This window comes from Pithys albifrons, chromosome 4 (genome assembly GCF_047495875.1).
Source record: "Pithys albifrons albifrons isolate INPA30051 chromosome 4, PitAlb_v1, whole genome shotgun sequence".
Taxonomy (NCBI): domain Eukaryota; kingdom Metazoa; phylum Chordata; class Aves; order Passeriformes; family Thamnophilidae; genus Pithys; species Pithys albifrons.
In genome coordinates, this window is record NC_092461.1 from 81294750 (window position 1) to 81318307 (window position 23558).

Here is a 23558-nt window from a genome sequence, read left to right on the forward strand (position 1 = left end):
TTTAACATCTTACTTTTTAAGGCCAGTAGGAAAGCAGATTTGTATCTGTTGTTTGGAGTAATGAAGAGCACTGATCTCAAAGGGTTTACATATTCTGTCTTACTCTGTCTGTGGCCTGATGACAAATCAAGAGAAAGTTTCTTTTCCTTCCTCTGTTTCAGCTTTCCCATCATCAGAATAGGGTTAAAAATACTCATCTGCTTTTTATAGTTCTTTGTAACATCCTGATAGATGCAGCTGTGTAAAGGCTAGTTAATGTTGCTCTCCAATATCCCATCTTCCTTTGCACAATAGTAATAATTCCAGGAAGATTACATCTGTCTTTGCAAAGGTGATAAGGTAAGTGGGTGTAATCTTCAAAACTCCTTCAAGGCTCTCTATTAACTATGAAAGGAAAGGCATTTGTTTCACAGTTTAAACAGATTATGCCTCCCTGTGTCCCCGGGAGGTGCTCACAGCACCAAGCCTGCTAGAGTTCAAGAAGCGTTAGGACAATGCTCTCAGGCACATGGTGTGATGCTTGGGGCTGTCCTGTGTAGGGCTGGAAGTCAGGCTTCGATAAGTTGGACTTCAGGATATTCTACGATTCTATTCTATATCTTCCTTACTAGTAAGCCCGTCAAGTGCCACAGCCTGCAGCTTAGCCAACAGTGTGCATGCTCTTTTAGAACACACTTTTCATGTAGATGTGTATGCACACATCAGTGCAGCACAATAGTTAAGCTGTATGTTTAATTCCCTTGATGTCTACTTTTCATCAGTCTTTAAATAACTTTTCCCATTCTCCCTTTTCCGCTCCACAGCAGCTTTCACAGGTGCATATGCCTATTGTTCTTTGAAGAAAAGTATCATTATGTGAGTCAGTTTTAAATCTCTGAGGAGTTAGAATGATTGATATTTAATTTTCTTGTGTTCTTCTTAAGCTGCATTCAACATATCAAGTGTTAATGAGCAAATATAATTGTTTGAAGTGAAGAAGTGGCAAATTTAATCAGTTTGAAATAGACTACCAATCTGCTTTTAACAGAGCTGGGAGTTGCCTAATCACCTATTTATTAATGTGTTACTGCCTTCTGTACTAACCAGAGTTTGACATACAGACTCATGGCTTTCCACCTTGGCATCTTACTGCTAATATGAATTAGGGGTGACACATTTTTAAAAGACTTTCCTAATGGAGACTTTCTCACCTAAGAATCAAAAAAGATTTTACTTCCATTTTTAAGAGTAATGCATTAAGAGTGTGCAGTTTCAATTATAAAATTAATATCAATTTTCTTTATATGCTAAGTAGAATGTGAGCAATAGACTGAATTTACAGCTAATAAAGACTTTCGGTGATTTGCTATAATTGCCATCAACAGATGGAATCTGCACCTGAGTCACCATGATCAGAAAGAATCCCTCGTCAAAAGCCAGCATATTGGGTCATGCAGAACCAGCAAGCTGGTGCAATTTAAAACTCATTATTTTGCTTTATATATCCCTAGTTCCCATGGATATTTTTTTTCTAGCAGAATATCGAGCTCTTGTATGATGTGTTCAATTTACTGGCAGCAAGGGGTTTTTTAAACAGGAGATAGGTAATCAATGAATTTTAACCAGGTCCGTCAGTGAGAGTATTAGGTTGAAAATCTGTACAGTACTTATTCTCACACACCCTGCTGGGTGTTCTGATTCTTGTATGACTGTTGATCTTGCATGTCTAACCTTGATTACTAAGCAGGAAAAAATAATTGGCTTTGTATTCACTTGTTTTGCATGCCCTGAAATTCATGTAGTTAACTGAGCTATGATTTAGCTTCTTTTGGCAAGCCTCTATCAAAGGTTTTGTATGCTTCCTCCACCACAGCACCCACAACTAAATTATGAGTGACAAGCAAATGTTAATTTAGTTCTACAGCATCAATCATTGCCATTTCCCCCAGGGCTGGTTTTCAAGCAGATCTATCGTATGTGAAACAGCAGATACTCATTCAACTTGCATGTCTTTGTATATAAACTTTGTTCATTTGTGCCCCTCAGACTTTTGAATACTTAGAATCATAGAATCATAGAATTGATTGGGTTGGAAAAGACCTCCAAGATCATCAAGTCCAACCCTTGGTCCAACTCCAGTCCATTTTACTAGATCATGGCACTCAGTGCCACGGCCAATCTGCGTATAAAATCTCCAGGAATGGTGAATCCACCACCTCTCTGGGCAGCCCATTCCAATGCCTGATTACTCTCTCTGGAAAGAATTTTTTTCTGATCTCCAACTTAAATTTCCCCTGGCAGAGCTTAAGCCCATGCCCTGAGTGCCTGGGAGAAGAGACCAATCCCCACCTGGCTAGAACTTCCCTTCAGGTAGTTCTAGACAGTGATGAGGTCACCCCTGAGCCTCCTCTTCTCCAGGCTAAACAACCCCAGCTCCCTCAGCCTCTCCCCATAGGACTTATGCTCCAGTTTCTTCACCAGCCTTGTTGCTCTTCTCTGGACCCGCTCCAGCACCTCAATGTGCTTTCTGAACTGAGGGGCCCAGAACTGAACACAGTACTCAAGGTGTGGCCTCACCAACACAGAGTACAGGGGAAGGATCACTGCCCTGGTCCTGCTGGTCACGCTATTTTTGATACAGGCCAGGATCCCATTGGCCTTCTTGGCCACCTGGGCACACTGTGCACACTTCCCACAGTTCAGATTGTCTTTGCTTGCTCTAGCATGCAGAGGAACTGGATCTAAGAAGTTTTGTGGAAGTAATTCAGAGCATATCTTAAGGACTGTAAAAAGTAGTTCTTGAAAAAAACCCAATCTTAGATATAAGGGCCCAGTGCCTTTCAATCTCTTTTTCGTTTGTTTGTTTGTATCCAATTCTAAAGCAGATGCTAAACCGCTTTCTGTATTGCTTATTATGTAGACAGACATCAACTTAAGTTTCAGTTAGGATGAGTTTTTTACGTATTATTTGAAACTTCTGAAAATAAATACTTAAAATGGAAATGTGTAAAGTCTTCACTACAATTGCATGGACTTGCCACTGTAAGAATCCTTTTGTATACCTTCTCTTTCCTGCAAAATACTTGTCTTTCTTCCACACAACTGTATATGTTGTGTGAACATTTTATTAAGGGTTTTCAGAAACAAAAATACAATTTCTTTCAAACTGAAAGTTCCCTTGTAGGCATCTGAAGCAGAAATACTGCACTGAATAATAATAATATAAATTTCCTTGACATGTTTTTTGTGTTTATGTTGCAAAAAGTTGTCAAAACTACAGCAGTGTGGAAGCTCAACACTTCTCTTTACAAAGAAACTTTTGCTTCTATGGTTTTAGCCTCCAGATGAATACTACCATTTGAAATTACTTCAGAGAGAAATGAGTAACAGCAAAGCAAAATAATTCTACACAGTTTTTCAGCTTTATAGTTGCTGTCATTTTTTTGCAGGATGTAGGACTAAAACCAGGCAGGCAGTTTTCCTGATATATATATATGAAGTGATGGAATTCTATATACCTCTATTAATCTTGCAGATTCAACTGCATTTGATGCTGTCCTTTACTTCTTAATCTTTAAAATGTTAAAAAGGTGGTTGAAGCCATCTGTCTTCAGTGAGGGAGTTGAACCCATTCACCTTTTAATAGGTGAGGCTTTCCGAAACATGTCCTTCACCTGTTTGGCAATAGTGGTGACAAATGCCAAAGAAGCTACTTTTTGCCCCGACCGAAACACATACAGAAATAATAGACTCTTTACATACTGAAGTGATATCTCCAGATTATTTGCCATATGGCACCTTAGCTCTCTTGCTGCCATTTCCTACCAAAGGCTGATAATAACAATTATAACATTTGAGCATCTTTTAAAAGTTGGTACTTCTAGCAGTGTTGAGGATGAAAACAGTGTGTACTAAAACATGGTAACTATCAAAGTCAACACTTTGTAAGAGTTGACACCTTCTGGTTCCTGAGAATAAGAGAGTTTCTCTCTATCTTTTTTTGTAATAGGAAATTCTGGGGATAACTGTCAGAACGTGTTTTTTCTCCCATTTTCATGATTGCTGTATTTTTCTGTCTTTGTCATAATGAGCTCTATGTTAGTTTTGTTTGTACAGGGAGTGAGACACCCCTGTTGCTTTCCATTCAGCACAGAAGGCTGTAAATGCAGAGCTAGCATAGTTTACTAACAGATACAAGGTCAACTTAGGCTTTGTTGCAGTTTATAATTTCTCTGAATCTTTGTGTATAGAACAAGTGAAATGGGAGCATTGTTAGAAAACTGCTGATAGATTCATTACTAGCTGAAAGCACTTACATTTTTCATGTGTGGCTACATTTTGCATAGAATACATGCCTGCTCTAGATATGTTATAAATAATGACTTAATATTTTGTTTGCCAATAAAAATTCCCAATTCCATGCAGGCTGTTTTTTCCCTTGCTTGTTAATGCAGCTTGTGAAACAACAGTTTGAGAAACTGATGATTTTCCCACAGTCCATTGTCAAAGCTACAGAGGAAGGAAAAGCAATTCTTACTATCCTATCCTCTCCCCCACAAAGACTGAGCAACAGACATAAAGGTCTTCAGAGCATATATAGATCTCTGTCTCAAAGACAGATACTGCTTTGATTCCTCTGTTGTGAAATGAGTCTAGAATAGTTACAACAGGCCTTTGCATATCAGAAGTAAGAGAAATGAAAAACTACTGTAAATAAGCAGGCAGAAGTGAATCAGGCAAAAGGAAATGTTTCAAGGTTGTAATGTAGAAAATAGAAGATTGTGTGAAAAGTAATGTATTTATCCTCTTATAAAAAAAAAGGTGACTATAAAATATATTCTGCAAACAAGGAAGTTACAGTATTCCTGAAACTCAGGAGTTGAGCAAACTGTCCTTGTGAAGTGAACACTTTCAGAAAAGAACATTATGGAGGTAACCACGTACTAGTGCTGCTCAGACTCCTAAATACCTATATAATGCACTAGAACCTGGGGGGGGAGGGGGGGAGCAGTTGTCCAAGGAAGATGTATACAACAGCAGCCTTACAAATTAATGTACATATCTGTACATTTGGGGAATGCAGATTATGAAAAGCTGATGTTTGATGATAAATTTTCCATCCTTGATAAAGAATCAGTCAGAAATTGGATTTGATAGGGAGGGCACCTAGCACCCTTGACAGAGTGCTGTTAACAGGCCTGCTAAGCAGTGAAGCCTGATGCTGAAGCAGAAGAAGGAGCAGAGAAATTTAGTTTGTCAGGAAAATCATGTAGTCAAAGCATCTTTTTTTCTATGAAGTTTACTTTCCAGCTGGTCTTCAGCAAAATGGAGGAAGGCTTTTGTCCTTCTCATTTGCTAGAGGAAAAAAAAGTGTTAGCAAATTTACAAACAGAATGTATTTCAGAAACACATGTATCAAGAAACAAGGCAGCTCTTCTTTTGTCTTGTCACCATATCCAAATCTTTGAAACCTGTCATCTTTTCTCTACTAAATAACCTTTGGTGGCTAGTGAAGTCTCTGTGTTGGTGTGGCCACCAAGGCACATGACAGTGTGGATGATTTTGAAGCACTGCTTTAGGAAAAAAAGAAAATATACAGGCTTATTGGATACGTTTCTTTCCCTGTCCATCTGTGTTCTTCCATGCAGTTACATATACAGATGTAGACTGTGGAGATCCCCTCTGCTGCTGCCAATCTCCTTCTGTTGCAAACATGCTCATGTTACCGTGTCTGTACCAAGCACAAATACACTCGGCATGTTACAATGGCTTTCCTTGTTTACAGTGTCCATCAAATACTGCGGTGTCCCATAAAATAAAATGCAAAACATGAATTAAAATGTTAGCAGATCCCTTTTCTACTTGAAGTGGTGAAAATAATCAGTGTGCTTCCCAAAAAATAACAACAAATAATAATGCTGAGAGAATTTATTGTCATGCAGATTTAATTTTTACCTTAATTATCTTGATAGTAAAAGGAAAAATATCCACATTTATTTTTAAATGACTTTCATGTGTATCTTGATCTGAATAATAGTTGTTTGATACTGACTGTTTCTATGACTGATGAAGAAATGAATGTTCCAGTGTTCTCTAGCGTTAAATGTAAAAATATATTGTGAGTGATACATCTCACTCAGGAGATATCTATCAGGAAAATAAATTATTACTTTTTTTCTAGCATTTTTACTTATGCTTTAATGTAGACTAAACTATCTTGTTTGTTCATCTAGGTGACATGTTCATGTTAATGCACTTAAACTCCCAGTACAAGTTTAAAAAGTGTGGCATCTGAATATCTTACTCATATGCATGAGCAACACTCCTTCACAATAAGGTCCTTGGGGAAAAATAAAAGAAACAAGTAGCCAAAATGAACTCATATTTTTTAGCTAGAGAATAGTGATGATTTTACTACATCCTGATGCTTATGATTGACTCAACATGAAAATAGAAAGTAGAAATGCAAAAGACTAATTAGGTTCTTTTGTCCATTCCCTAAGGAACCTTCTACTGAAGGGGATAAAATGATTTTAAACTTCTCATCCATCATCAAAATTGATTCTGCATTACAAGTTGATATGAAGAACCCAGTGCAACAAGTCAATTACCTAAGATTTTTGTTTTCGAAATGTTAGAGACAGCATGTTTTTTACAAAGTAAATTCTCTCCCTTTGTTAATCTTCCCAAGCTCAGATGAGCTATTTAGAATGAGTGATTAATAGGTATTCATATTTCCATGATGCAAATCACCCTTATTGAGAAGTAATCACAAATTAGAAACAAAACCAGCTTTTTTAGTGGAAAACACTGATTCAGCAAAACTGAAACTTTCTGTTGGACTGCTTTCACAAAGACAGTTCAGGCTGGAACCGTGTGAACCGTGTTCTCGAGACTCCTGGAATAAACCTTCAGTCAGAGCTGTGTCCTCAGACAATACCTCATGTTGCTATTTGATCTGCGTCTCAGTTTCCCAGATGAGTCACTCATTGTTCTCCCACATGTTTGACTGTAGTTAAACAATTACAGTAGTAATTGTAGTGCACAGAGAGAAAGAAGGCTCATGTGGGAGTGAGACCTGTTTCTCCATAGCCAGTACACTCCACCAGAAAATACATCAAGGCCCTAGTTACAATTGCAATTATACAAAGTATTTGTGTTTCATAGAGGAGAAAACTGAAACACACTACCTGCAAGCCATTGTCTAGCAGTGCTGTCTTAAAGCTGCCAGACAAAGATTCAAGGCTCTGGCCATATTCAGGTATTTCACATAACCCTCACTAGGGAATTCCTATGTCCCAGGAGTCCCACATGTAATTCAAAATTTGAAAGATACTGGATTTAACAGTCTGAGAAAATGTTAATAAGAGCAACAGACCATTTAACATCTCTGCTGTGTAGCAAGAAAATTATGTGAAAGAAAGAATTCTTCAATTATACTGGATGAACTACATTAAACTACAACTACACTATTTTGATGGCTTTTTTTTTGTTTGTTTCCTGCAGTTAAGATCAGAAAAAGCAGCTTTCTTGAATGGTATAAGGGTGCATACAAGGATGTTAGTACTTTGTACACAGCTTTTATTGCATTCAGCTTTGCCTAATCTCAGGCTAACTGTATAAGTCTGGACCATTTCTGTTGCTGCCAGATTCTCTGTTCTGAGTCTGCAGTACTTCTGTGAGTAGTCAAACAGTGTTATGGAAATGTGCTATTTATTCTTTGGGAAGCCATATGACACTTTCATTTTATTTTGTTCATACAGAACAACTGAACTAGTATTGGAAATTTGGCTGTGCAGAAATGTCAATCAATAAGTGTGTAACACTTTATTAGATGGAAAGTTAGCTGGCAGCATTAGCTGTAGAGTTATAAAAATGTCTTAAATAGCACCTGTCAAGAGTGCACAAATAAAGTGTGGTCTCAGACTTAAAAATAAGTGCAGCAATGACTTGTTTCTGAACATGGTGGAAATACTAATGTGTAACAGGTAAGATTATTCAGAAGTGGGAAGCTGGCATGTTGTGGTTGCTGTATATTACAGTTCATTCAAACTACCTTACTTCTATTGTCCTTCAAGGTATGTTTGGCTTGTGACTATGAGGAGCATGAACACTTTCTGAGTATTCATGGGCTTTTAATACATAATGCGCTTCCACTACAGTGGAGCTTTGGTCTTGGACTGGGATTTCTAGATGTTACCATAATGCAGACTAAACAAGGCATTGAGATGTGCACAGTTCCAACCCATTTAGATCTGTATCAGTAAAGAAAAGAAAATGCCATTAGATATTCCAGAGAAGAAATACTATGTCCCCCCATCTGACTACCCATAGGGTCACTGTAGAATAGGATCAGAGGAAATGCCAGCAAGAGAAATGATGCAGCTCTAGCCAACACTTGATGTGTATGTGTATATTCATACACTTGTAAGTATTTTCAAAAGTACTATCTAGTTTTATGAAACAAACAAAAGAAAAAATCCTCTGGAATAATTAGTTTTGTCATACTCAAAGGATATATATTTTTAAACATCTCTATATTAAACTGGGAATTTAGAATAGAGTTTTTTTATTTTAGCTCTCTCTGAGACACTTGCCTATATTTCATAAAACAGTGGGACTCTGGCTCATCTCTACTCTACATTGTAAACAGCAATTTCTTTTTTCTTTTTACATTTGGAAAGAGGTGGAGAATTTACATGTCAGTCTTCTCCTTTTCTTCTTCCTGGAAGAGGTCTATAGTGCTGACTCCTTAAATATAGGAGGCAGTGGTATAGAAAGCCAGCCAAAGCACTGGTCAGTCTCAGGGGAGCTATAGGTAAAATTTCTACATGCTCCTCAGTCACTTAGTAATCTAAGCCTGTTGAAAGCTAATGGGATTTGAAAGCACTTTGAACATTTCATTTTGTGAAAGCCAATTTTCACATATAGCAATGTGCAGGCAGAGGGCTTGCTGACTGGCTAGCTTGAAGCAGGTAGGATTTAGTTTGTGCTTGAAAATCAGCCAATTACTACTCACTGTGCTATCCCTTGGCTGGTAATGGGGAAAGCTGTGTTTTTCCAGAGGAAAGGATAGAGGAGAAAACCTCTATGTTGCCACTAGCTGCACGGTGCAGGATTAGTCACAATAAAGCATTTGAGCTTATTGTTGAGCAGCATTTTCCTGAAACGTCAAGCTAACAAGATTCAGTCAGATCTGTTTCTTATTGACAATCCATCTAAGAAAAAAATGAAAAACACATTGTAAATTCATATCTTAGTCCTGATTAACCCACTTGAGCATAGCTGAAGTGACTTACTGGGAGACAGCGTTGCTTCATGCTGTTTACTGGGGGGTCTTGCATTATAAGGTGGTGTTATTGCAAAAGGCATTAAAAAAGAAATGGTGGACTGGCTACAGCTCAAATATAGATTCTACATATGTTTGATATGCATGGTATATTCTGAAACCTGGCTTAAAACTAGCATTAGGAGAAAAGGAACAATCTATTTGTTTGGGAATCAAGTTCCAGTAGAATTTTTGTTTACAAAATGGTCTCTTTTCCTACCTTACTATGAGTTAATTACTGCATCTGCAAACAAATGCCTTCTCTGTGTGCAATCTGTGAATCTACTAAAATTGAGAAATTGTTAAAGTAAGGTCTAGAACTGAGGGACAGATTTTTTCCATGCCTTATATGAGAGCAGCCATAGCTTCAGGCTTCCTTGCTGGCTTAGCATAACTATAGGGAATCAGTGTCATTGGTAGTCCATCCACAACTTTGTCTATTTATAGTTTTTCCAAGGCAAGAGCAATTTCTAAGAACTTTTTATCAGGAAATCCACTATAGCTGTATAATTACAATATAACCCTGCTGAAGATTATGTAATAATTAATGTTTGTAAGGCTAAAGTTAGAAGGTGCTTTTCAAATGCCACCACAGTCAACACTGTAACTCGAATGAAATAAAGAGATAAAAGTAAGAATGGGGTTTTTTCAGCTCGTTACAGGGGTTTTGTTTAATTTCATTGAGGTTCTTTAGTGCACAAAACGTGTGTGGCTGGAATCTGCAGAAGCAGAAAATAATAATTAATACTGAAGTATGACAGCTAGAAACCATCAATTAATAAATAACACGGAAGTATTTATGGCCATATTTGCCAGTACAAATGTCTGTTGCCTTTTAGTGTGCTAATTGTTACAGTGATAGGCCTATAGGAGACTTCCATAAAAGTGAACAGGTGGATGGCAGTGGGGTACCTCTTACCCTCGATGCTGTTTTCATTTCTGGAACAGATTTGGGACAGCTTGAACTAAAGCAGTAGAAGACATCCAGGTTATATGACCTGATTCTCTTTCATCATTATTTTCTTGCAACCTAAAAAGACTGATCTGTATGCATATGGATAGCTATTGGTGAGCAGCAGGCCCATAAGGTTTAGTGATATCTTGACCACAGTTTTATCTCAGATTTCAAAATATTCACAGAACAGGAACACACATACTGTGCCTATGAAAACACTCTTGTGTAAGCCTTTAAAGTTAATTTAAGTGTATATATTATGGTAGAAAACAAATGTCTAAACCTTTTTTGAGACAAGTTAGGGCAGAAAGACTGTGTGAAGCTTTTATAGCACAGCTTTGTTCTGGACTTTGCTGGCCTCCATGATGGCACTAGACCTTTCAGAACACCTGGAAGCCTAAGAAAAGATAAATACATGCTACCATAACTATTCAACAAGCATATGGTAAAGACTGCTCTAGCCAAATCAGATCATCAGCAGTTGATCAGATCCTCAAAGTACCTTCCACTCAGAAAACAACTCCTTTGAGAAGGGTGGAGATAGTCGAGTAACAGCTGTACTGCTGTGTGGTCATGCAATTACAAAAAAATACTGAACTAGCACTCACTAGCTGGCTAAGTCAGCATGACTCGGATCTGTACCTTTTCTTTATAGTAAGCTGACTAGTATAGATAGAAAGATGAAGACACTTTATTTTATGAAAAAGTAGAATCCAATCTCTTTAGCCTACACCTAGTCACATAAAGAAGTGTCCAGGTTTGCAGAGCTGCTAACCAGTGATGAGCTTTGCATGAGGTAAGTGGGAGGCTTACAGAACTGAACACTCATGAAAACCTGATCACATAATGATGCACCTGCAAATTCTTGTAAAATCTTTGGCACATTGCATTAATGAGTAGGGGGAGAATGTATTTCAGTTACAGGAGATGCTCCCTTCTCTGCAATCTGTGAAATACTCTCTAAGTTATCCTACTATCAGCTATGTCTGTCCCACATAAGAAGTTTATTAGGAAAATGAGACTTCTTGAACTTTTTAATCTACTAGCTTTTAGTCTCTCCTTTCCCAATTTTTTTTCACTCTGATTTTATGTTTTCATGTGTATTTTAGACAATTTCTGCTTCATAATGGGGTTGGAGTTTTTAGACAGTATTGTTTCAAAGGAAATCATTGCTTTTGGGCTTCTTGTTGCCATGCAGCTGTATCTCTTAATAAGAAAACACCGTGTCTCAAGTTCATTTTGAAGGGAACATATGTAGTAAAAGATTGAGGGCTAAAATGCAACTCCCTCTAGGTAGGCACATTTGCTAGCTGGCCTTCAGCAGTTAGGCTGTAGGCAGTCACAGTAGCAAGCAGCAGGTTTGGCTGCAGTAACTAAAGTGAAGACAATTACCACTGCTACTAAAAACTGCAGTAACCATTAAGTGAAGGGAGCATTTTGTAACCACCTCTTCATGTGGTATGGTTGCATCTACTCACTGGAAGGAAGTTTTTTGCGCTTTTTTCAAGATGGAATTTAACTGCTGCAAATACAAATCTTGCATCTTGTCAGTCCACTACCTCTATAATCACATACTTAACAGGTCCCACTGCCCACATGCTCTCCCTGGGAAGCCTTTGGAACTTAAGGGTATCTATTCATTTTCTGCACACTTCTAGCTTTAATATCTATGACTGGACTTGGTGGACCAAATGTTAGCTTGTGGATTTGACATTCTGTACTAGAAAAATGTTTTAGAAGCTATTTGTTCCTTGTTTAAGATGCTTTTGTAGAAATTGAAAAGTTATCCATAGATTTACAAGTCCCATCTAAGTAAGTGCGAGGTACATTTCAGGATTCAGATTTTATTTTTTTTCTGGGTGTGCTTGCTTTCTTTCCTGTATTCTGGGCTAGTTCATCACTTTCAAATTGATTGCATACCCCAGTAGCAGTACCAGTTGTTCAAACTGGGTCTCATAATAGCAAGCAGAAATAGAGGCTCTAGAAAGCTCTGTGTACAAAAGCAGTTTCTTGAGAGTTTAAACCATTCTTAAAAGCAGTGGGATATTCCATTTCCTAATCTGTCTGCATTCCAGAGCAGAAACCAACAACTGCTGGTATTAAAACTAATGATTGTGGTATATACAACCAATCGTTTCTGCTGAGTTTTTTCAATAATGCATTGAATTAGCTGGGGGTTTGGAGGACTGGCTTCTTGTTTGCTTTGTTTTTAATCTTCTTGTTGCAGTATGTTGCAGATCTTTTTTTTTTTTTTCACAGCAGCGATCTTTGATTCCAGCTACTGTAGTGTGGAGCTAATGGGGTGTGCCTCAGGCTTACTGTTAGGTAGCACAGTACCTTCTCTTCAGACCTTCTCCTTCTGCATGGGGGCAACTGCTGAGAATAACCTTTCTTCCTATTGTGCACGTCTGTTAACTTGATGTTTACAACAATTATAACCTCTTTCTCTCCCTGCCACTAGTCACTGGAACCACATTGTTCAGTTCTTCAGGACAATAAATCCTCCAACCCTACCTAACCTTTAATGCTTTTCAGTCCTCACTGGAGAGAAGTAATAATTTATTCATGTGTCAGAAAATAATTTTTAGAATGTCAAAAAGAAAAGAAAAATGGGGTATAGAAGAATTACTTTCTGAGACTTTAAATGTAGGTTTTGGGATGGGAGTTTTTCTTCAGTGTCCTGAACATGAAAGGCGTTTGGAAGGTATATGTAAGAATTGGAGAGCAAAACCAAGAAAATATGTAAGAATACATGAGAAGAGCAGGAAATCATATCACACACATTTAATTATTATTTGCTTCTCATTTGGATACTAAAATTGAGAAGTGCATATTCAACACTGCAGAATAGGACATTTCTTCCAGAAGTACCTTCATAATCAAGCTTTAAAAACTTGTCAGAGCTCAGCTCTGACCTGAAAAGGCTATTACTTTTTCTAGATGTTTTTTTTTTCTTTATAGAGAATGACAAATTCAAGATCTGCAGGAATAAATTAGTGTTTAGGATCTCTTCCCTATTGTAATTTGTGATTTTATGATTTGAAATGTAGTGATCTTTCAATCATGGCACAAAATTTGCTATGTCTAAGAAAAAAACCAAAAAAAATCAGGAATAAACTGTTACAAGTTATCCCAGAGCTTTCAAAAAAAAATGACTGTTACAAAGTAGGGCCCAACTGTCTTGTATCTCAAGTGAATCTGTAGGAAAGAAAACTGAATTAATACATAGGGAAACTTGCTACGTTGCTCCTCAGTTTCTCAAAGATTTTTGGCTTCTCACAAGGGGAAAAGAGAACTGTGTCGACGGAAGATCATTTCTTATCTTTCCTGCAGCATTACCAAAACCAGAAATTTTTTGCAATATTGTATAGTGCCATAGAGACAGAACATGGTGGAGCCATTTAGACTTTCTCCATTAAACCAGGATTCTTGGAGCAATACTGTTGCTATTTTTTGTCCTTGATCAAACTTACTAATAGCTATAAGGTGTTGTGAACTTGCAGACTCTTTCCAGGGCACTACTCTGTGTAAATACACCTTTCCCTAATACTCTTTTTAGCTGTGTTCCTTGCAAGATGATAGCAATAGTAATTTTGCTGAATACTTGTTTGAGATTTGAGAGGAAGGAAGAAGCTATACAGAGATAGTATTTTCCTACAGTGAGTAGAACAGTCTCCTTCCTTTTATCAGTAGGAGGGGCTGACACACAACCTTTCTAATGCTGTTGTGACTTTAATTGCCAAAGAAAGCTATATTGAATCCTACAGTATTAGAACACAAGCAAGCGAAACTTTCACTGTAATTTCTATTAATTATATTACTGTGACATTCAAACTTTCACCTAGACCATGACTATATTACATATCCAAGACACTTACACAGAAGTAAAATACTTATTGTAAATTTCCATGTGATGGAAAGGGATTTAATTCTTGTCACAATTCAGAATGAAATCTTACAAAAGTATCACCTGTTCTGTGCTGTTAATTAAAAGAAAAAAAGGTGTCCAGTTTGGCAGCCACAGTATTGGCTTGAATTTAGTAATTTCAGAAACTATAGTTTTAGATTCTGCTGTTATTTATGCTGTAAGACCTTCTCACTGTTTTCATGTTCTGACAGTCATAGCTTCCTGTTGTTTTACATGGCTTTTTCCCCTCTCACATGAACAACTAAAACAGTTAAAGACAAGTTGAGTGACTACAAGGAAACCTGTAAATCTTACATGCAGCATTTCTAACGACAGATAAAATAAGAGGGAGACTGCCTATGTTCAGTAAGTTACGTTGTAGCTGTGGTGTTACTTGCCTAGTGAGTTGGTTTTGCCTTGCCTGTAATATCGCAGAGTCACAAAGTCACAGAACGATTGGGTTTGGAAGGGCCCTTCAGATATGATCTAGTCCAACCCCTCTGCCATGATAATATAATAATACATAACTACATTTTCCATTAAATACTTGACTTTGAGTGAAGATTTTGGTTTCAAAGGGAGCTGGAAGTACCAAAACATGGGTGCCAAACTACCCAAATCTGTCAATGTGTGGTTTTGTAATGCTTTAAGAGTGTTTGCCTCTTCACTAAAGAAACATTTAGGCCAATACATTATCCATTTGTTCTCCAATTAGCTGATTTAAGTCATTGCTCTAAATAAGCCTCTAATTGTTTACTGCAATGTAACAGTTCGATAATGGATTCAGTATGGATGTTAAGTTTATAGTTTATATTGTTTATTATTATTATTGGCTCAGTGATTTTAAAGCAGTGGTTTAAAATTGGGGTGGTACACTGAACATGATGGGTAGGATACATAGGCTAGAAACAGACAGGAGCAGGCATATGCAAAGTGATGTGGTTGTTCTCAACATTTTACATTTCTGTAGCATTTCCTGAGGGCTCGTACCATCAGTATGATGCTGGAGGAAGCCCAGTGTGTTCATCTACAAAAGTGCACAGGTTTTTGGGGAGAGCACTGCAGAGGACATGCTGCCATGGCATGTCAGGTTTCATTACCACTTTCCCCAGTATTTTGCAAAGTAATATACTGCAGCAAAAAAACTGTCTCACTTCAGGAACTACAACTCAGGAGCTTGGCTAATTTGATGTATAGTGTATACGAAGAAAAATATTAGAAACCAGGAAAGGCCACATAGTCCATTGAGGCTCATTTCATTCCAAGTACACGTTCCCTAGATTATCATCCAATGGTTAAAAGAAAGAGTAATGTTATCCATTTTTATAATTCCACTTCTGGGTATTATGGAGATAAATACCTAAGTGCTGGAGAACTAACTTTTTTTCAGAACACTGTTTCAGGAGAAAAATACTTAAATGCAAATAGGGAGGATGACAGAAAAGAAATTGACCGACCCTAAATGAAAAATATGATGATAGCGATATAAATATATGTGTACAGTCATGATTTCTCAAAGTTCCCCAGAGACAAGCTTCTAATCATGAGACTTTCAGATAGTAACCTTTCATTTGATTTATTGTTTCAGGACCAATGCAGGAGACAATATATGACTTCTGGAGAATGGTATGGCATGAAAACACAGCCAGCATAATCATGGTTACTAATCTAGTAGAAGTGGGAAGGGTAAGTGATTTTTGTACTTAAAACCATGAAAGACATCCAAGGTGTTTGCTTTCAGAAATTAAATAACAGACCAACAGGACGCTTATGTACTAAGAATAGCACACAAAATACTTACGACTGTCTGTGCTAAGAGGTTTGTTATCAATTATTTTTAAACATGCCTTGGATGCTTGGCTTTGATAACATAAGCACAATGAAAAAGTAACTGATAAAGCTGCATTATGTATGGCAGAGTCTGCAAAGACTGCCAAAGAGGTAAGGTGTCATATCATTGTACATATCTCAGATATACCAGTTCTATTAAAGAAATCAGGGAATTTGTTGTAGAACAAGGTATGGAATTGTCTGGGTTTTTTGTTGTTTTTTTTAAGGGAGGCTAAGGGGGAATAATTGTTAAACAGCTGTCTGAGAAAAGTAGTTAAAGTATGAAATTGCTTCATAATATATTAGTTGAAATGAGTCTGGTTTGTTTGGGTTTTACTCCCTGTAAGTGTTCTGGGCTAAACCAGAAAAAAGTAGTTTAACTCATTTGTATACTAAACTTGTTCATCAGGAGGTTATCTTCAGGAGCTGGAGAGTAAAGGAAAGCTTGAGTTACCTGGTTGATACTGTGTACTTCTCTTTCTTTGCTTGATAACTTCTCAAGTAAGCCTCCTACTCAAGTCTTTACAGCTAATTTTGTTTTCAACAAGTATTGAATGGAACCTTTTTCTTTGTTTCTCACAACTGTCAATAACTGAGTCTTTTTGTTTACTGCTTTCTTTGTGCACTGCTTAGTTCTCATCTGGGATTTTTTTCAAGAAAATTTGCTTGGGAACTCGGCATATAGCTTTCATTTGGAATGAAAAAAACTCACTGCTTTTATGGGAACTACTGCAATTATTGTAAATCAAAGTGTTAAAATAAGAAGTCAAGTGCACCCATCTTGGTGTGAGCTGCGTGGTTTTAAGAGATGTTTTTAATTTCATGCTGGTGGAGTGTCTGATATACCCTCTGCCCTGTGGCATTTGCATGAGGAGAGACAGCACTGTTTGTGTGGTGTAAGTAAAGTCCTTTTTAGCAAGTCCAGTGTTACAATCTCAGTTTATTCTTCCATATGTTCTTTGTCAAGTGATAACGTAAATCCTAACATTTAGATGTCTGTGTGCTCAAGCCTGCTAACAGATCAGGTGCCAGTATTATTTTTAGATGTAAAAAAGATGGGGGTTTTGACTGCAATTAACACCTGCTACAGGAACACATGTACAACTAATTGCAGAGACAAAAAGGGATCCTGGGGGCTGCTTTGGCAATTCAGTCCCTTGAGCAAGGAATAAGATAGAAATAGCTGGATAGTCACATATCAATTCAAAATGGATGAATTTTTAAGAATAGGAAGCTCTCCAGCAAACCTCTTTGTTAAAGCTTTATACACATTCATAAGTACCCAAGCAGGCAACTTAAAAAGGGATGTTTTCAGGGTATGAATAAACAAGCCTGAGAACAAAAATAGCATACTGCAGGAAACCACATAGTGTTTTCCTAAAGTCAGTATTTGAAAGCACCAATTAGAGTGAACTGCTGGGTGTCAGCTAAGGAGACACCAGTCTTGGTGCCAGTGTTGGCAGCCTTCACTCTTAGCGTTTAGGTACACAGCACATTCCCTTAGCAGCAAGTAATGGTTTGTGCCACCATGGAGATTTCTTCAGGGTGCAAGAGTCCCAGTGGGATACAGATCTGTGGCTTTGTTGTTTCTGGCAGCGGTAGAAAGGACTTTGTTCTCACTTTCTCTGGAGGCCAGCACAGGTGAGATCAGAAAGCAGAAATTGAAATGAGCTTTTAATGGAAATGAAATTATATGAGCCACAGAACAATGCAGTCACTCCTCTGTTGGTGTTTTTGTGCCACTCCCAGCGCTGGAACAATCAGCAACTACGAGGCAAATTACAAACACACCATCTGTCCTGCAACCCCTAACACAAGCTCTGTGCCACCTTGATTAGTAATGATTTTAATGGGCCTTTTGGTGGCATTCCTATAGGGCAAACTTTATGACCTTCCCAAACTTGAGCTGTTCTGTTTCAATTGCTATTGCTGGTTTAAGAGTTGTAGGGGTTTATTATTTTTATTTTTTTAACCCTGTTGACCCATTGTAAGCCAAGGAGGAAAATTCCTTTATATTTTCAGGAAAGAGGGATATCTATTTAATATGTTTGCCGCACAGTGCACTGCCTTCATGAATTAATCATTGAGGGGGCGTATGTGTATTTGTTTACCAGGACTGGCTGGATAGTCATTAAATCAGTGCTAGCAACTTGCTTCTTGCCCTGGAGCATTATGCATCAGGACTGTTTTAATTGCGGGTGGAAGAATCACCATGAGGCTGTCCCTAATGCAAGCACCTGCTGCAAATGACTCAGTCCCTGCATTACCCTCCAGCAGGGTCCGGGTACATCTGCCAATATCTGTTATTATCTGAGGCACACTTGTCAAAACTGCGCATCCTTTAAGCTCTTGTGTGTTCCAGCAAGGGACCCTTGTCAGTGTTTCTGGCACCTGCAGACTGCTGTGCACCTGGTATTTAAATGGCACAGAAATGTGTTTTGATTGTTTTCTCTCTTTAATGAACCCACCTGAGGGACATTTAGCTCTTTATCTAGTAGCCTGTTACCCAGTCACTCACATTTACACTGCTGGTGTGTGGAAATTCAGAACTCGCTTGTGCTGTTACACTAATGCATCTGCCAGAAGTCTTATTACAAAATCTGCAGAGCTCCCTAAGGAGACTTTTGTACTGATGATTTAAGCTAATGATTTCTAAACATATTTAGTCAGTTTTATGAAGACCTCATTAGAATGTGACTGTTTATTAAAAATCTAAATGAGGTCTCAGTCATTTAGGAAAGTCATTGCCGAATTGCATGAACAGTTCTTTGATAACAGATGACGAAGTGGTGTTTAGTTAAGATTGGCCTAGGTGGACATAAGAACTTTTACAAAAAAACTTTAAGCAAATAAGCAGTCCTTGAAGCAGCCTTGAAGAGAAGTCCCTGTCTTTTTCATGCTGGGGCCAACAAGTTTCTACTCACAATGAAGTTCACAAAAAGGAAATTACAAGTAATTAATGGTATAATATACCTACAATTTTGTCCAAGAATCAGAATTTTCCAAACTACACACTAAGAGATTAAAAGTATAATGGAGAATCAAGACTCATAAAATTACATCAGTGTGACGACAAGCTATTTCAAAATAATATATTTTGGATTATATTAATGCAAAAGGCCTCCATGCCCATGTTTGTAAGTGACAGAGCAACTGAAGATAGTGCAATTTCAGGGAATATCTTTTCATGAGCAATTTAGCATAGTCTTGTGGATTATTCTAGAAGAAACAAAACTTTTTATTTCAACTTTGTAGAATTGATCAAAAAATAGTCACAGGAGAACATCTTGCCTACTCCAAGAAACTGTTCTGGAGTACAAACTCTAAAAAGACACAACTGGATCCTTCATAGAGAGCACTGTGAATAGGATCAAGGTGGTTATATACTGGCCAAAGTCTCAAGTTGCTTTTTACTTTGTTTCAATGTTTGCACACATTGAAACATTTCTTTCCTCCTTAAAGAGTCGATTTGGGAAGATTTAAAATATACTCAATTGTGCCATCTAGCTGTCACCTCCGTCTTTGCTCTTGTTGGGCAGATCAAACTGGGCACGTCACATTATTTGTCATTTGTCAGTAGTCACTTTCTCTCCCACTTGCTTGAGGCAGAAGAAATTTAGTAGTGTCTGATTAATAAATGGTGAAAGGCACTGATGAAATTTAGTGGAGGCGGTTGATAAAAATATGTGATGCAAGGACTCATGATTGTCTATCATGCTTTGTTACATTAGAAGTATTCACAAACAAAATCACTAGAAATAATTATAAAACATAAAACCTCACCCCAGGAGCATAGTAATTACAGTAATTAGAGTTTCTCAATTATTATCCAGCATTAGAAAACAGGCAGTGCTAATAGTGTTAATAAGCACACAAAAGACCTTTTTTTTTGAAAGGAAGCAAGATTGACTACAACAGAGTGGATGTGACCCTAACAGGGGAATGAAGGTCAGCTGTAAAATGGTAAATAGCCCCTATACCTGCCTGCATGCCTTGGTGCTACAGAACAACCTTTCACTGCTGTCATAGCTCTCAGGAGTGGTGTGCTTTCCTGATAGCCATTTCACACTCCTGGGTGACATTTGCCTTCCAGCAGCTGGAATGGCTGTGTCTGCTTAGAGGAAAGAAAGAATACAGTGGTAGTTTAGCTTTTCCTTTGCTTGGTTTGCCAGACCTGTGGTTGACATGGTACATATGTAGCACTTACCTGCATTGCTACAAAAATGTGGATTACTCCAATTTTTCATGTTTAGAAGAGTATTGGAATCCACAAGAGAACAAGGAGATTCATACAGTCGTCTTTTGACAGAGAAGGAATATCATCTTGATACTGGCTTGCTAAAAACCATTCCCTGTTTTAAGATAAATGCTGTCAGAAAAGAGTTGTTCTTATCAGGAAAGCCTATCATAGGACCCGCCCAAGCAGTCTTGTGTTCATGTCTTTGGGTGCTCAGGATGTGCAGCCTTGGTCAGCATTCAAGAGACTTTTCTAAAACAGATACAAATACATTCCCTTAACAACAACAAAAAAACTCCAACAAAACAAAACAACCCCAAACAAACAAAAGTCTCTTTATGATGGCCCAGATCTTCAGATCTACCTAATGATCCATTTCCATTATAGACAGACATTAGACATCCAAGAAAAAGTCCTAAATAAAGCCCTGTTCAAAGACTTCTTATTGAAAACAGGTTGAAAGAACAAACCAAAAACTTCATTGGAAATTCTAACAGCATAAAAACTCTGTGAAATTTCCAGTGGATTTGCCACCTACACTTAGAATGAACACAGATTTTTTTAACACAAATCTATTATGAAGCTTGCACTTACACATTGTACAAGTTTTGGGAAACTTCCATGGAGAAGAACCCTCTAGTAAACCAAGGTAAACTCAATTTGTATTTAAGATTCAGATCACCCAATACAGTGATCTTGCAGAGGTGAAACACAGTGGCTTTCCAGCACATCTCACAAACAGCATATTTCTATTTGATATAAATGGAACAACAGTCTGTCTAATTGAAGGTGCCTCTTAATGTAATAAGCCAAATTACCTACATTGGAATTAATTCAGGATACTGGTGTTAGTGCACCTTTGGAGATGTGCCAAAGAGTTTGTATGTGTACTGGTAACTAAGATTTCATTTTAAGTTTCTGCTGAAGGAAAGAAAAAGATTGCTATATGAACCCATTCTCTACTTCTAGGTAATTCTAGTCTCAACTTCTTAAACCCATAAATAGTGTCCATCTCATCTGTAGAATTTTTTTTTTCTTAAACATGTTTCCCCCAAAAAAGGGGACTTGTTCTTATGGTACATTATCACATGATTTAATATTCTGTTGTTACACTTTTGGTTTCACTGTAATTCCAGTGTCTCTTATAGAGTACAGTTTATACTTTTATAGACTATCAATAAGAAAACCAGAAAAAACAATCAAAATTCAAAACTACTGTTAATCTTTCAAGTCAGTGAACCCTCCTAGCCATCAAAACAGATTTCAGCTTTCTAGACTTCTAACAAGAAATAATAAGTTTATATTACTGCACTATACATAGTAAGGGAGGAGCCCTTGGGGAAAAAATTGGCCATTGTTCTTCAGGAAAGAGAAGAAAGGACTCTTTGCAATCATTTAATAAAGATGCCACCACCATCAAACAGAACATTAAGCTACAAGCATTCAGCACTGTCCTATGTCACTCAAAGGAGACATGGTTTCAGCTCTCCATGTTTTGGTGCATTCTTGTTTCCAGTAAAAGCTGTGTTTCAAAGAATATTAGCCAACAGGGATTAGTATCTTAATGCTTACTAATCCAATTGAGATTATTTTCTTTGAGAAATAAACAAAAGAGGCTTAAGGATACATAATTGCACTGACCCCTTTGTTGGACTAGCTGAAGTGCAGTCAAGGTGTAGGATGCAACTTTAAGTGCAGTTTGCAGAGAGGTAGGGCTTCAGGTTCTTCTTTGAAATGTCAGGGCTAGTGAAATGGCTTCATAACTGCCGGTCTCCTCACCTCAGCAGTCTCACAAAATTGTAAAGGAAGGAGTATCCTGGAGGCACTGACACAGTAGAGTAACACGTTGAGCTTCCTAACCTAACATCAGCTGTTCAGAAGGCAAGCTCCTAACCAGGTGGTGCTCTGTACTTAGCTAATGGCATGATTTTGCTCTTGGAATGGAAGCATGGTTCACAGCACAGGCTGTTCTGCTCGATGCAGGCATATCAGGTGCTTGGAGACAGGATGTGAGAAATATACCTATGATTTCACAGTTGTATCAGGAATAAAGACAGACTTTGAGGAGCCTGGGCTAATCCTGTAACCATTCATCTTGGCATGGGACCACTCTTCTCATGTATTCTCTGCTCAGCCTTTTTTCCTCCAGGGCTGTACTAGCGTGCACAAAATTGCCTAAACATAAGCAATGAAATGAAGATGATCCATGGTTGTTTGTTAGTATTAACCATGGAGGCAGGAACACTAGAACAGCTTTACCTTGGGCTACCTTTACCCTAAAGCACCTCTTTGAGACTAATTCTTTATGGTCAAAGGAAGGCCGCACCATAGTTTTGGCTGTCAGTTTAATTTCATCTAACCCAGGCTACAAAGTGTAACAATATACCTGATTCTCAAGAACAAAGGGATCACAAGAACAAATGGTCCAGAAGGCCATGTATTCTGGCCTGAAGTTGAATGAGAGTGCAAACTCCAGGCAACTTAGTGTTGCACCACTGAGACAGCATAGGGCAGCAGAAGGTGAAGAATTACATCAGTCCTGAGTCATTCCTGGAAGAAGTTAGACTGAGCTAGTAAAATTCATGGAGATATTTCTCCCCCCTCTGGGAGCTGTGACCAACCTAAAGCCTCCTGGCTGACTTTAGAGAGACCCATTCATCTGATGGCACCAAACAGTATCTCAGATGTTGTATTTCTCAATACTCTTCCACACCTTTTTTAGAAATCTGTAAAATGAGGTATCAAACAATTAACTTACTTGCTCAAAAGCAAATAAAATTAAAAAAAGAAAGACTGGGGTTTATCTTCTATCAAGGATTGTCTTATAACATATAAAATGTTCTTAAATCATAATACATTTTTGTTTGAAAAGTATTTAAATAAACATACTTGCAGTTATTGGGTGACCTTTTACTTCAAGTTGACCAAATAAAAGTATATGATGTTATCCTAGCTACATCTGTAAGATCTGTTAAAAATTTTTACCAATGAGCTTAGTTGGCTATTTAATTTTATATCCAAGAAGTTTCATTTCAAAATTTATGTCTGACTTACCATCATTACTTAGTTCAGGATTAATTTTAAATTAGACTATATAATACAGCTCTTTATTAATGACAATCCATGCAGGGCATAGTCAGTTATATCACCTACTTTCTAAGAGTATTTCAGAATCAAAGGAAATTGGAAACTCTGAATAATCAGTGTTACTTTAACAGTTCTGTACAGACTACAAAGTATATTGCTCAACTAGCTCTCATATTAAGTCTGTAATACTACTCCTATTCCACATCTCTAAGTAAATGAATTACTGGCTTTCATA

General features: G+C 37.6%; 1 protein-coding gene across 13 annotated transcripts in view; it reads left to right on the top strand.

Annotated features, from left to right (window-relative positions):
* The window catches only part of PTPRM (protein tyrosine phosphatase receptor type M), a 467851-nt gene that overhangs the window by 417884 nt on the left and 26409 nt on the right, over positions 1 to 23558 (top strand). For all 13 annotated transcript variants that reach the window (XM_071554784.1, XM_071554787.1, XM_071554785.1 and 10 more), the window contains one exon: positions 15758 to 15855. In XM_071554784.1, coding sequence (XP_071410885.1) covers positions 15758 to 15855 — 98 coding nt within the window. The remainder of the gene's footprint in view (positions 1 to 15757; positions 15856 to 23558) is intronic.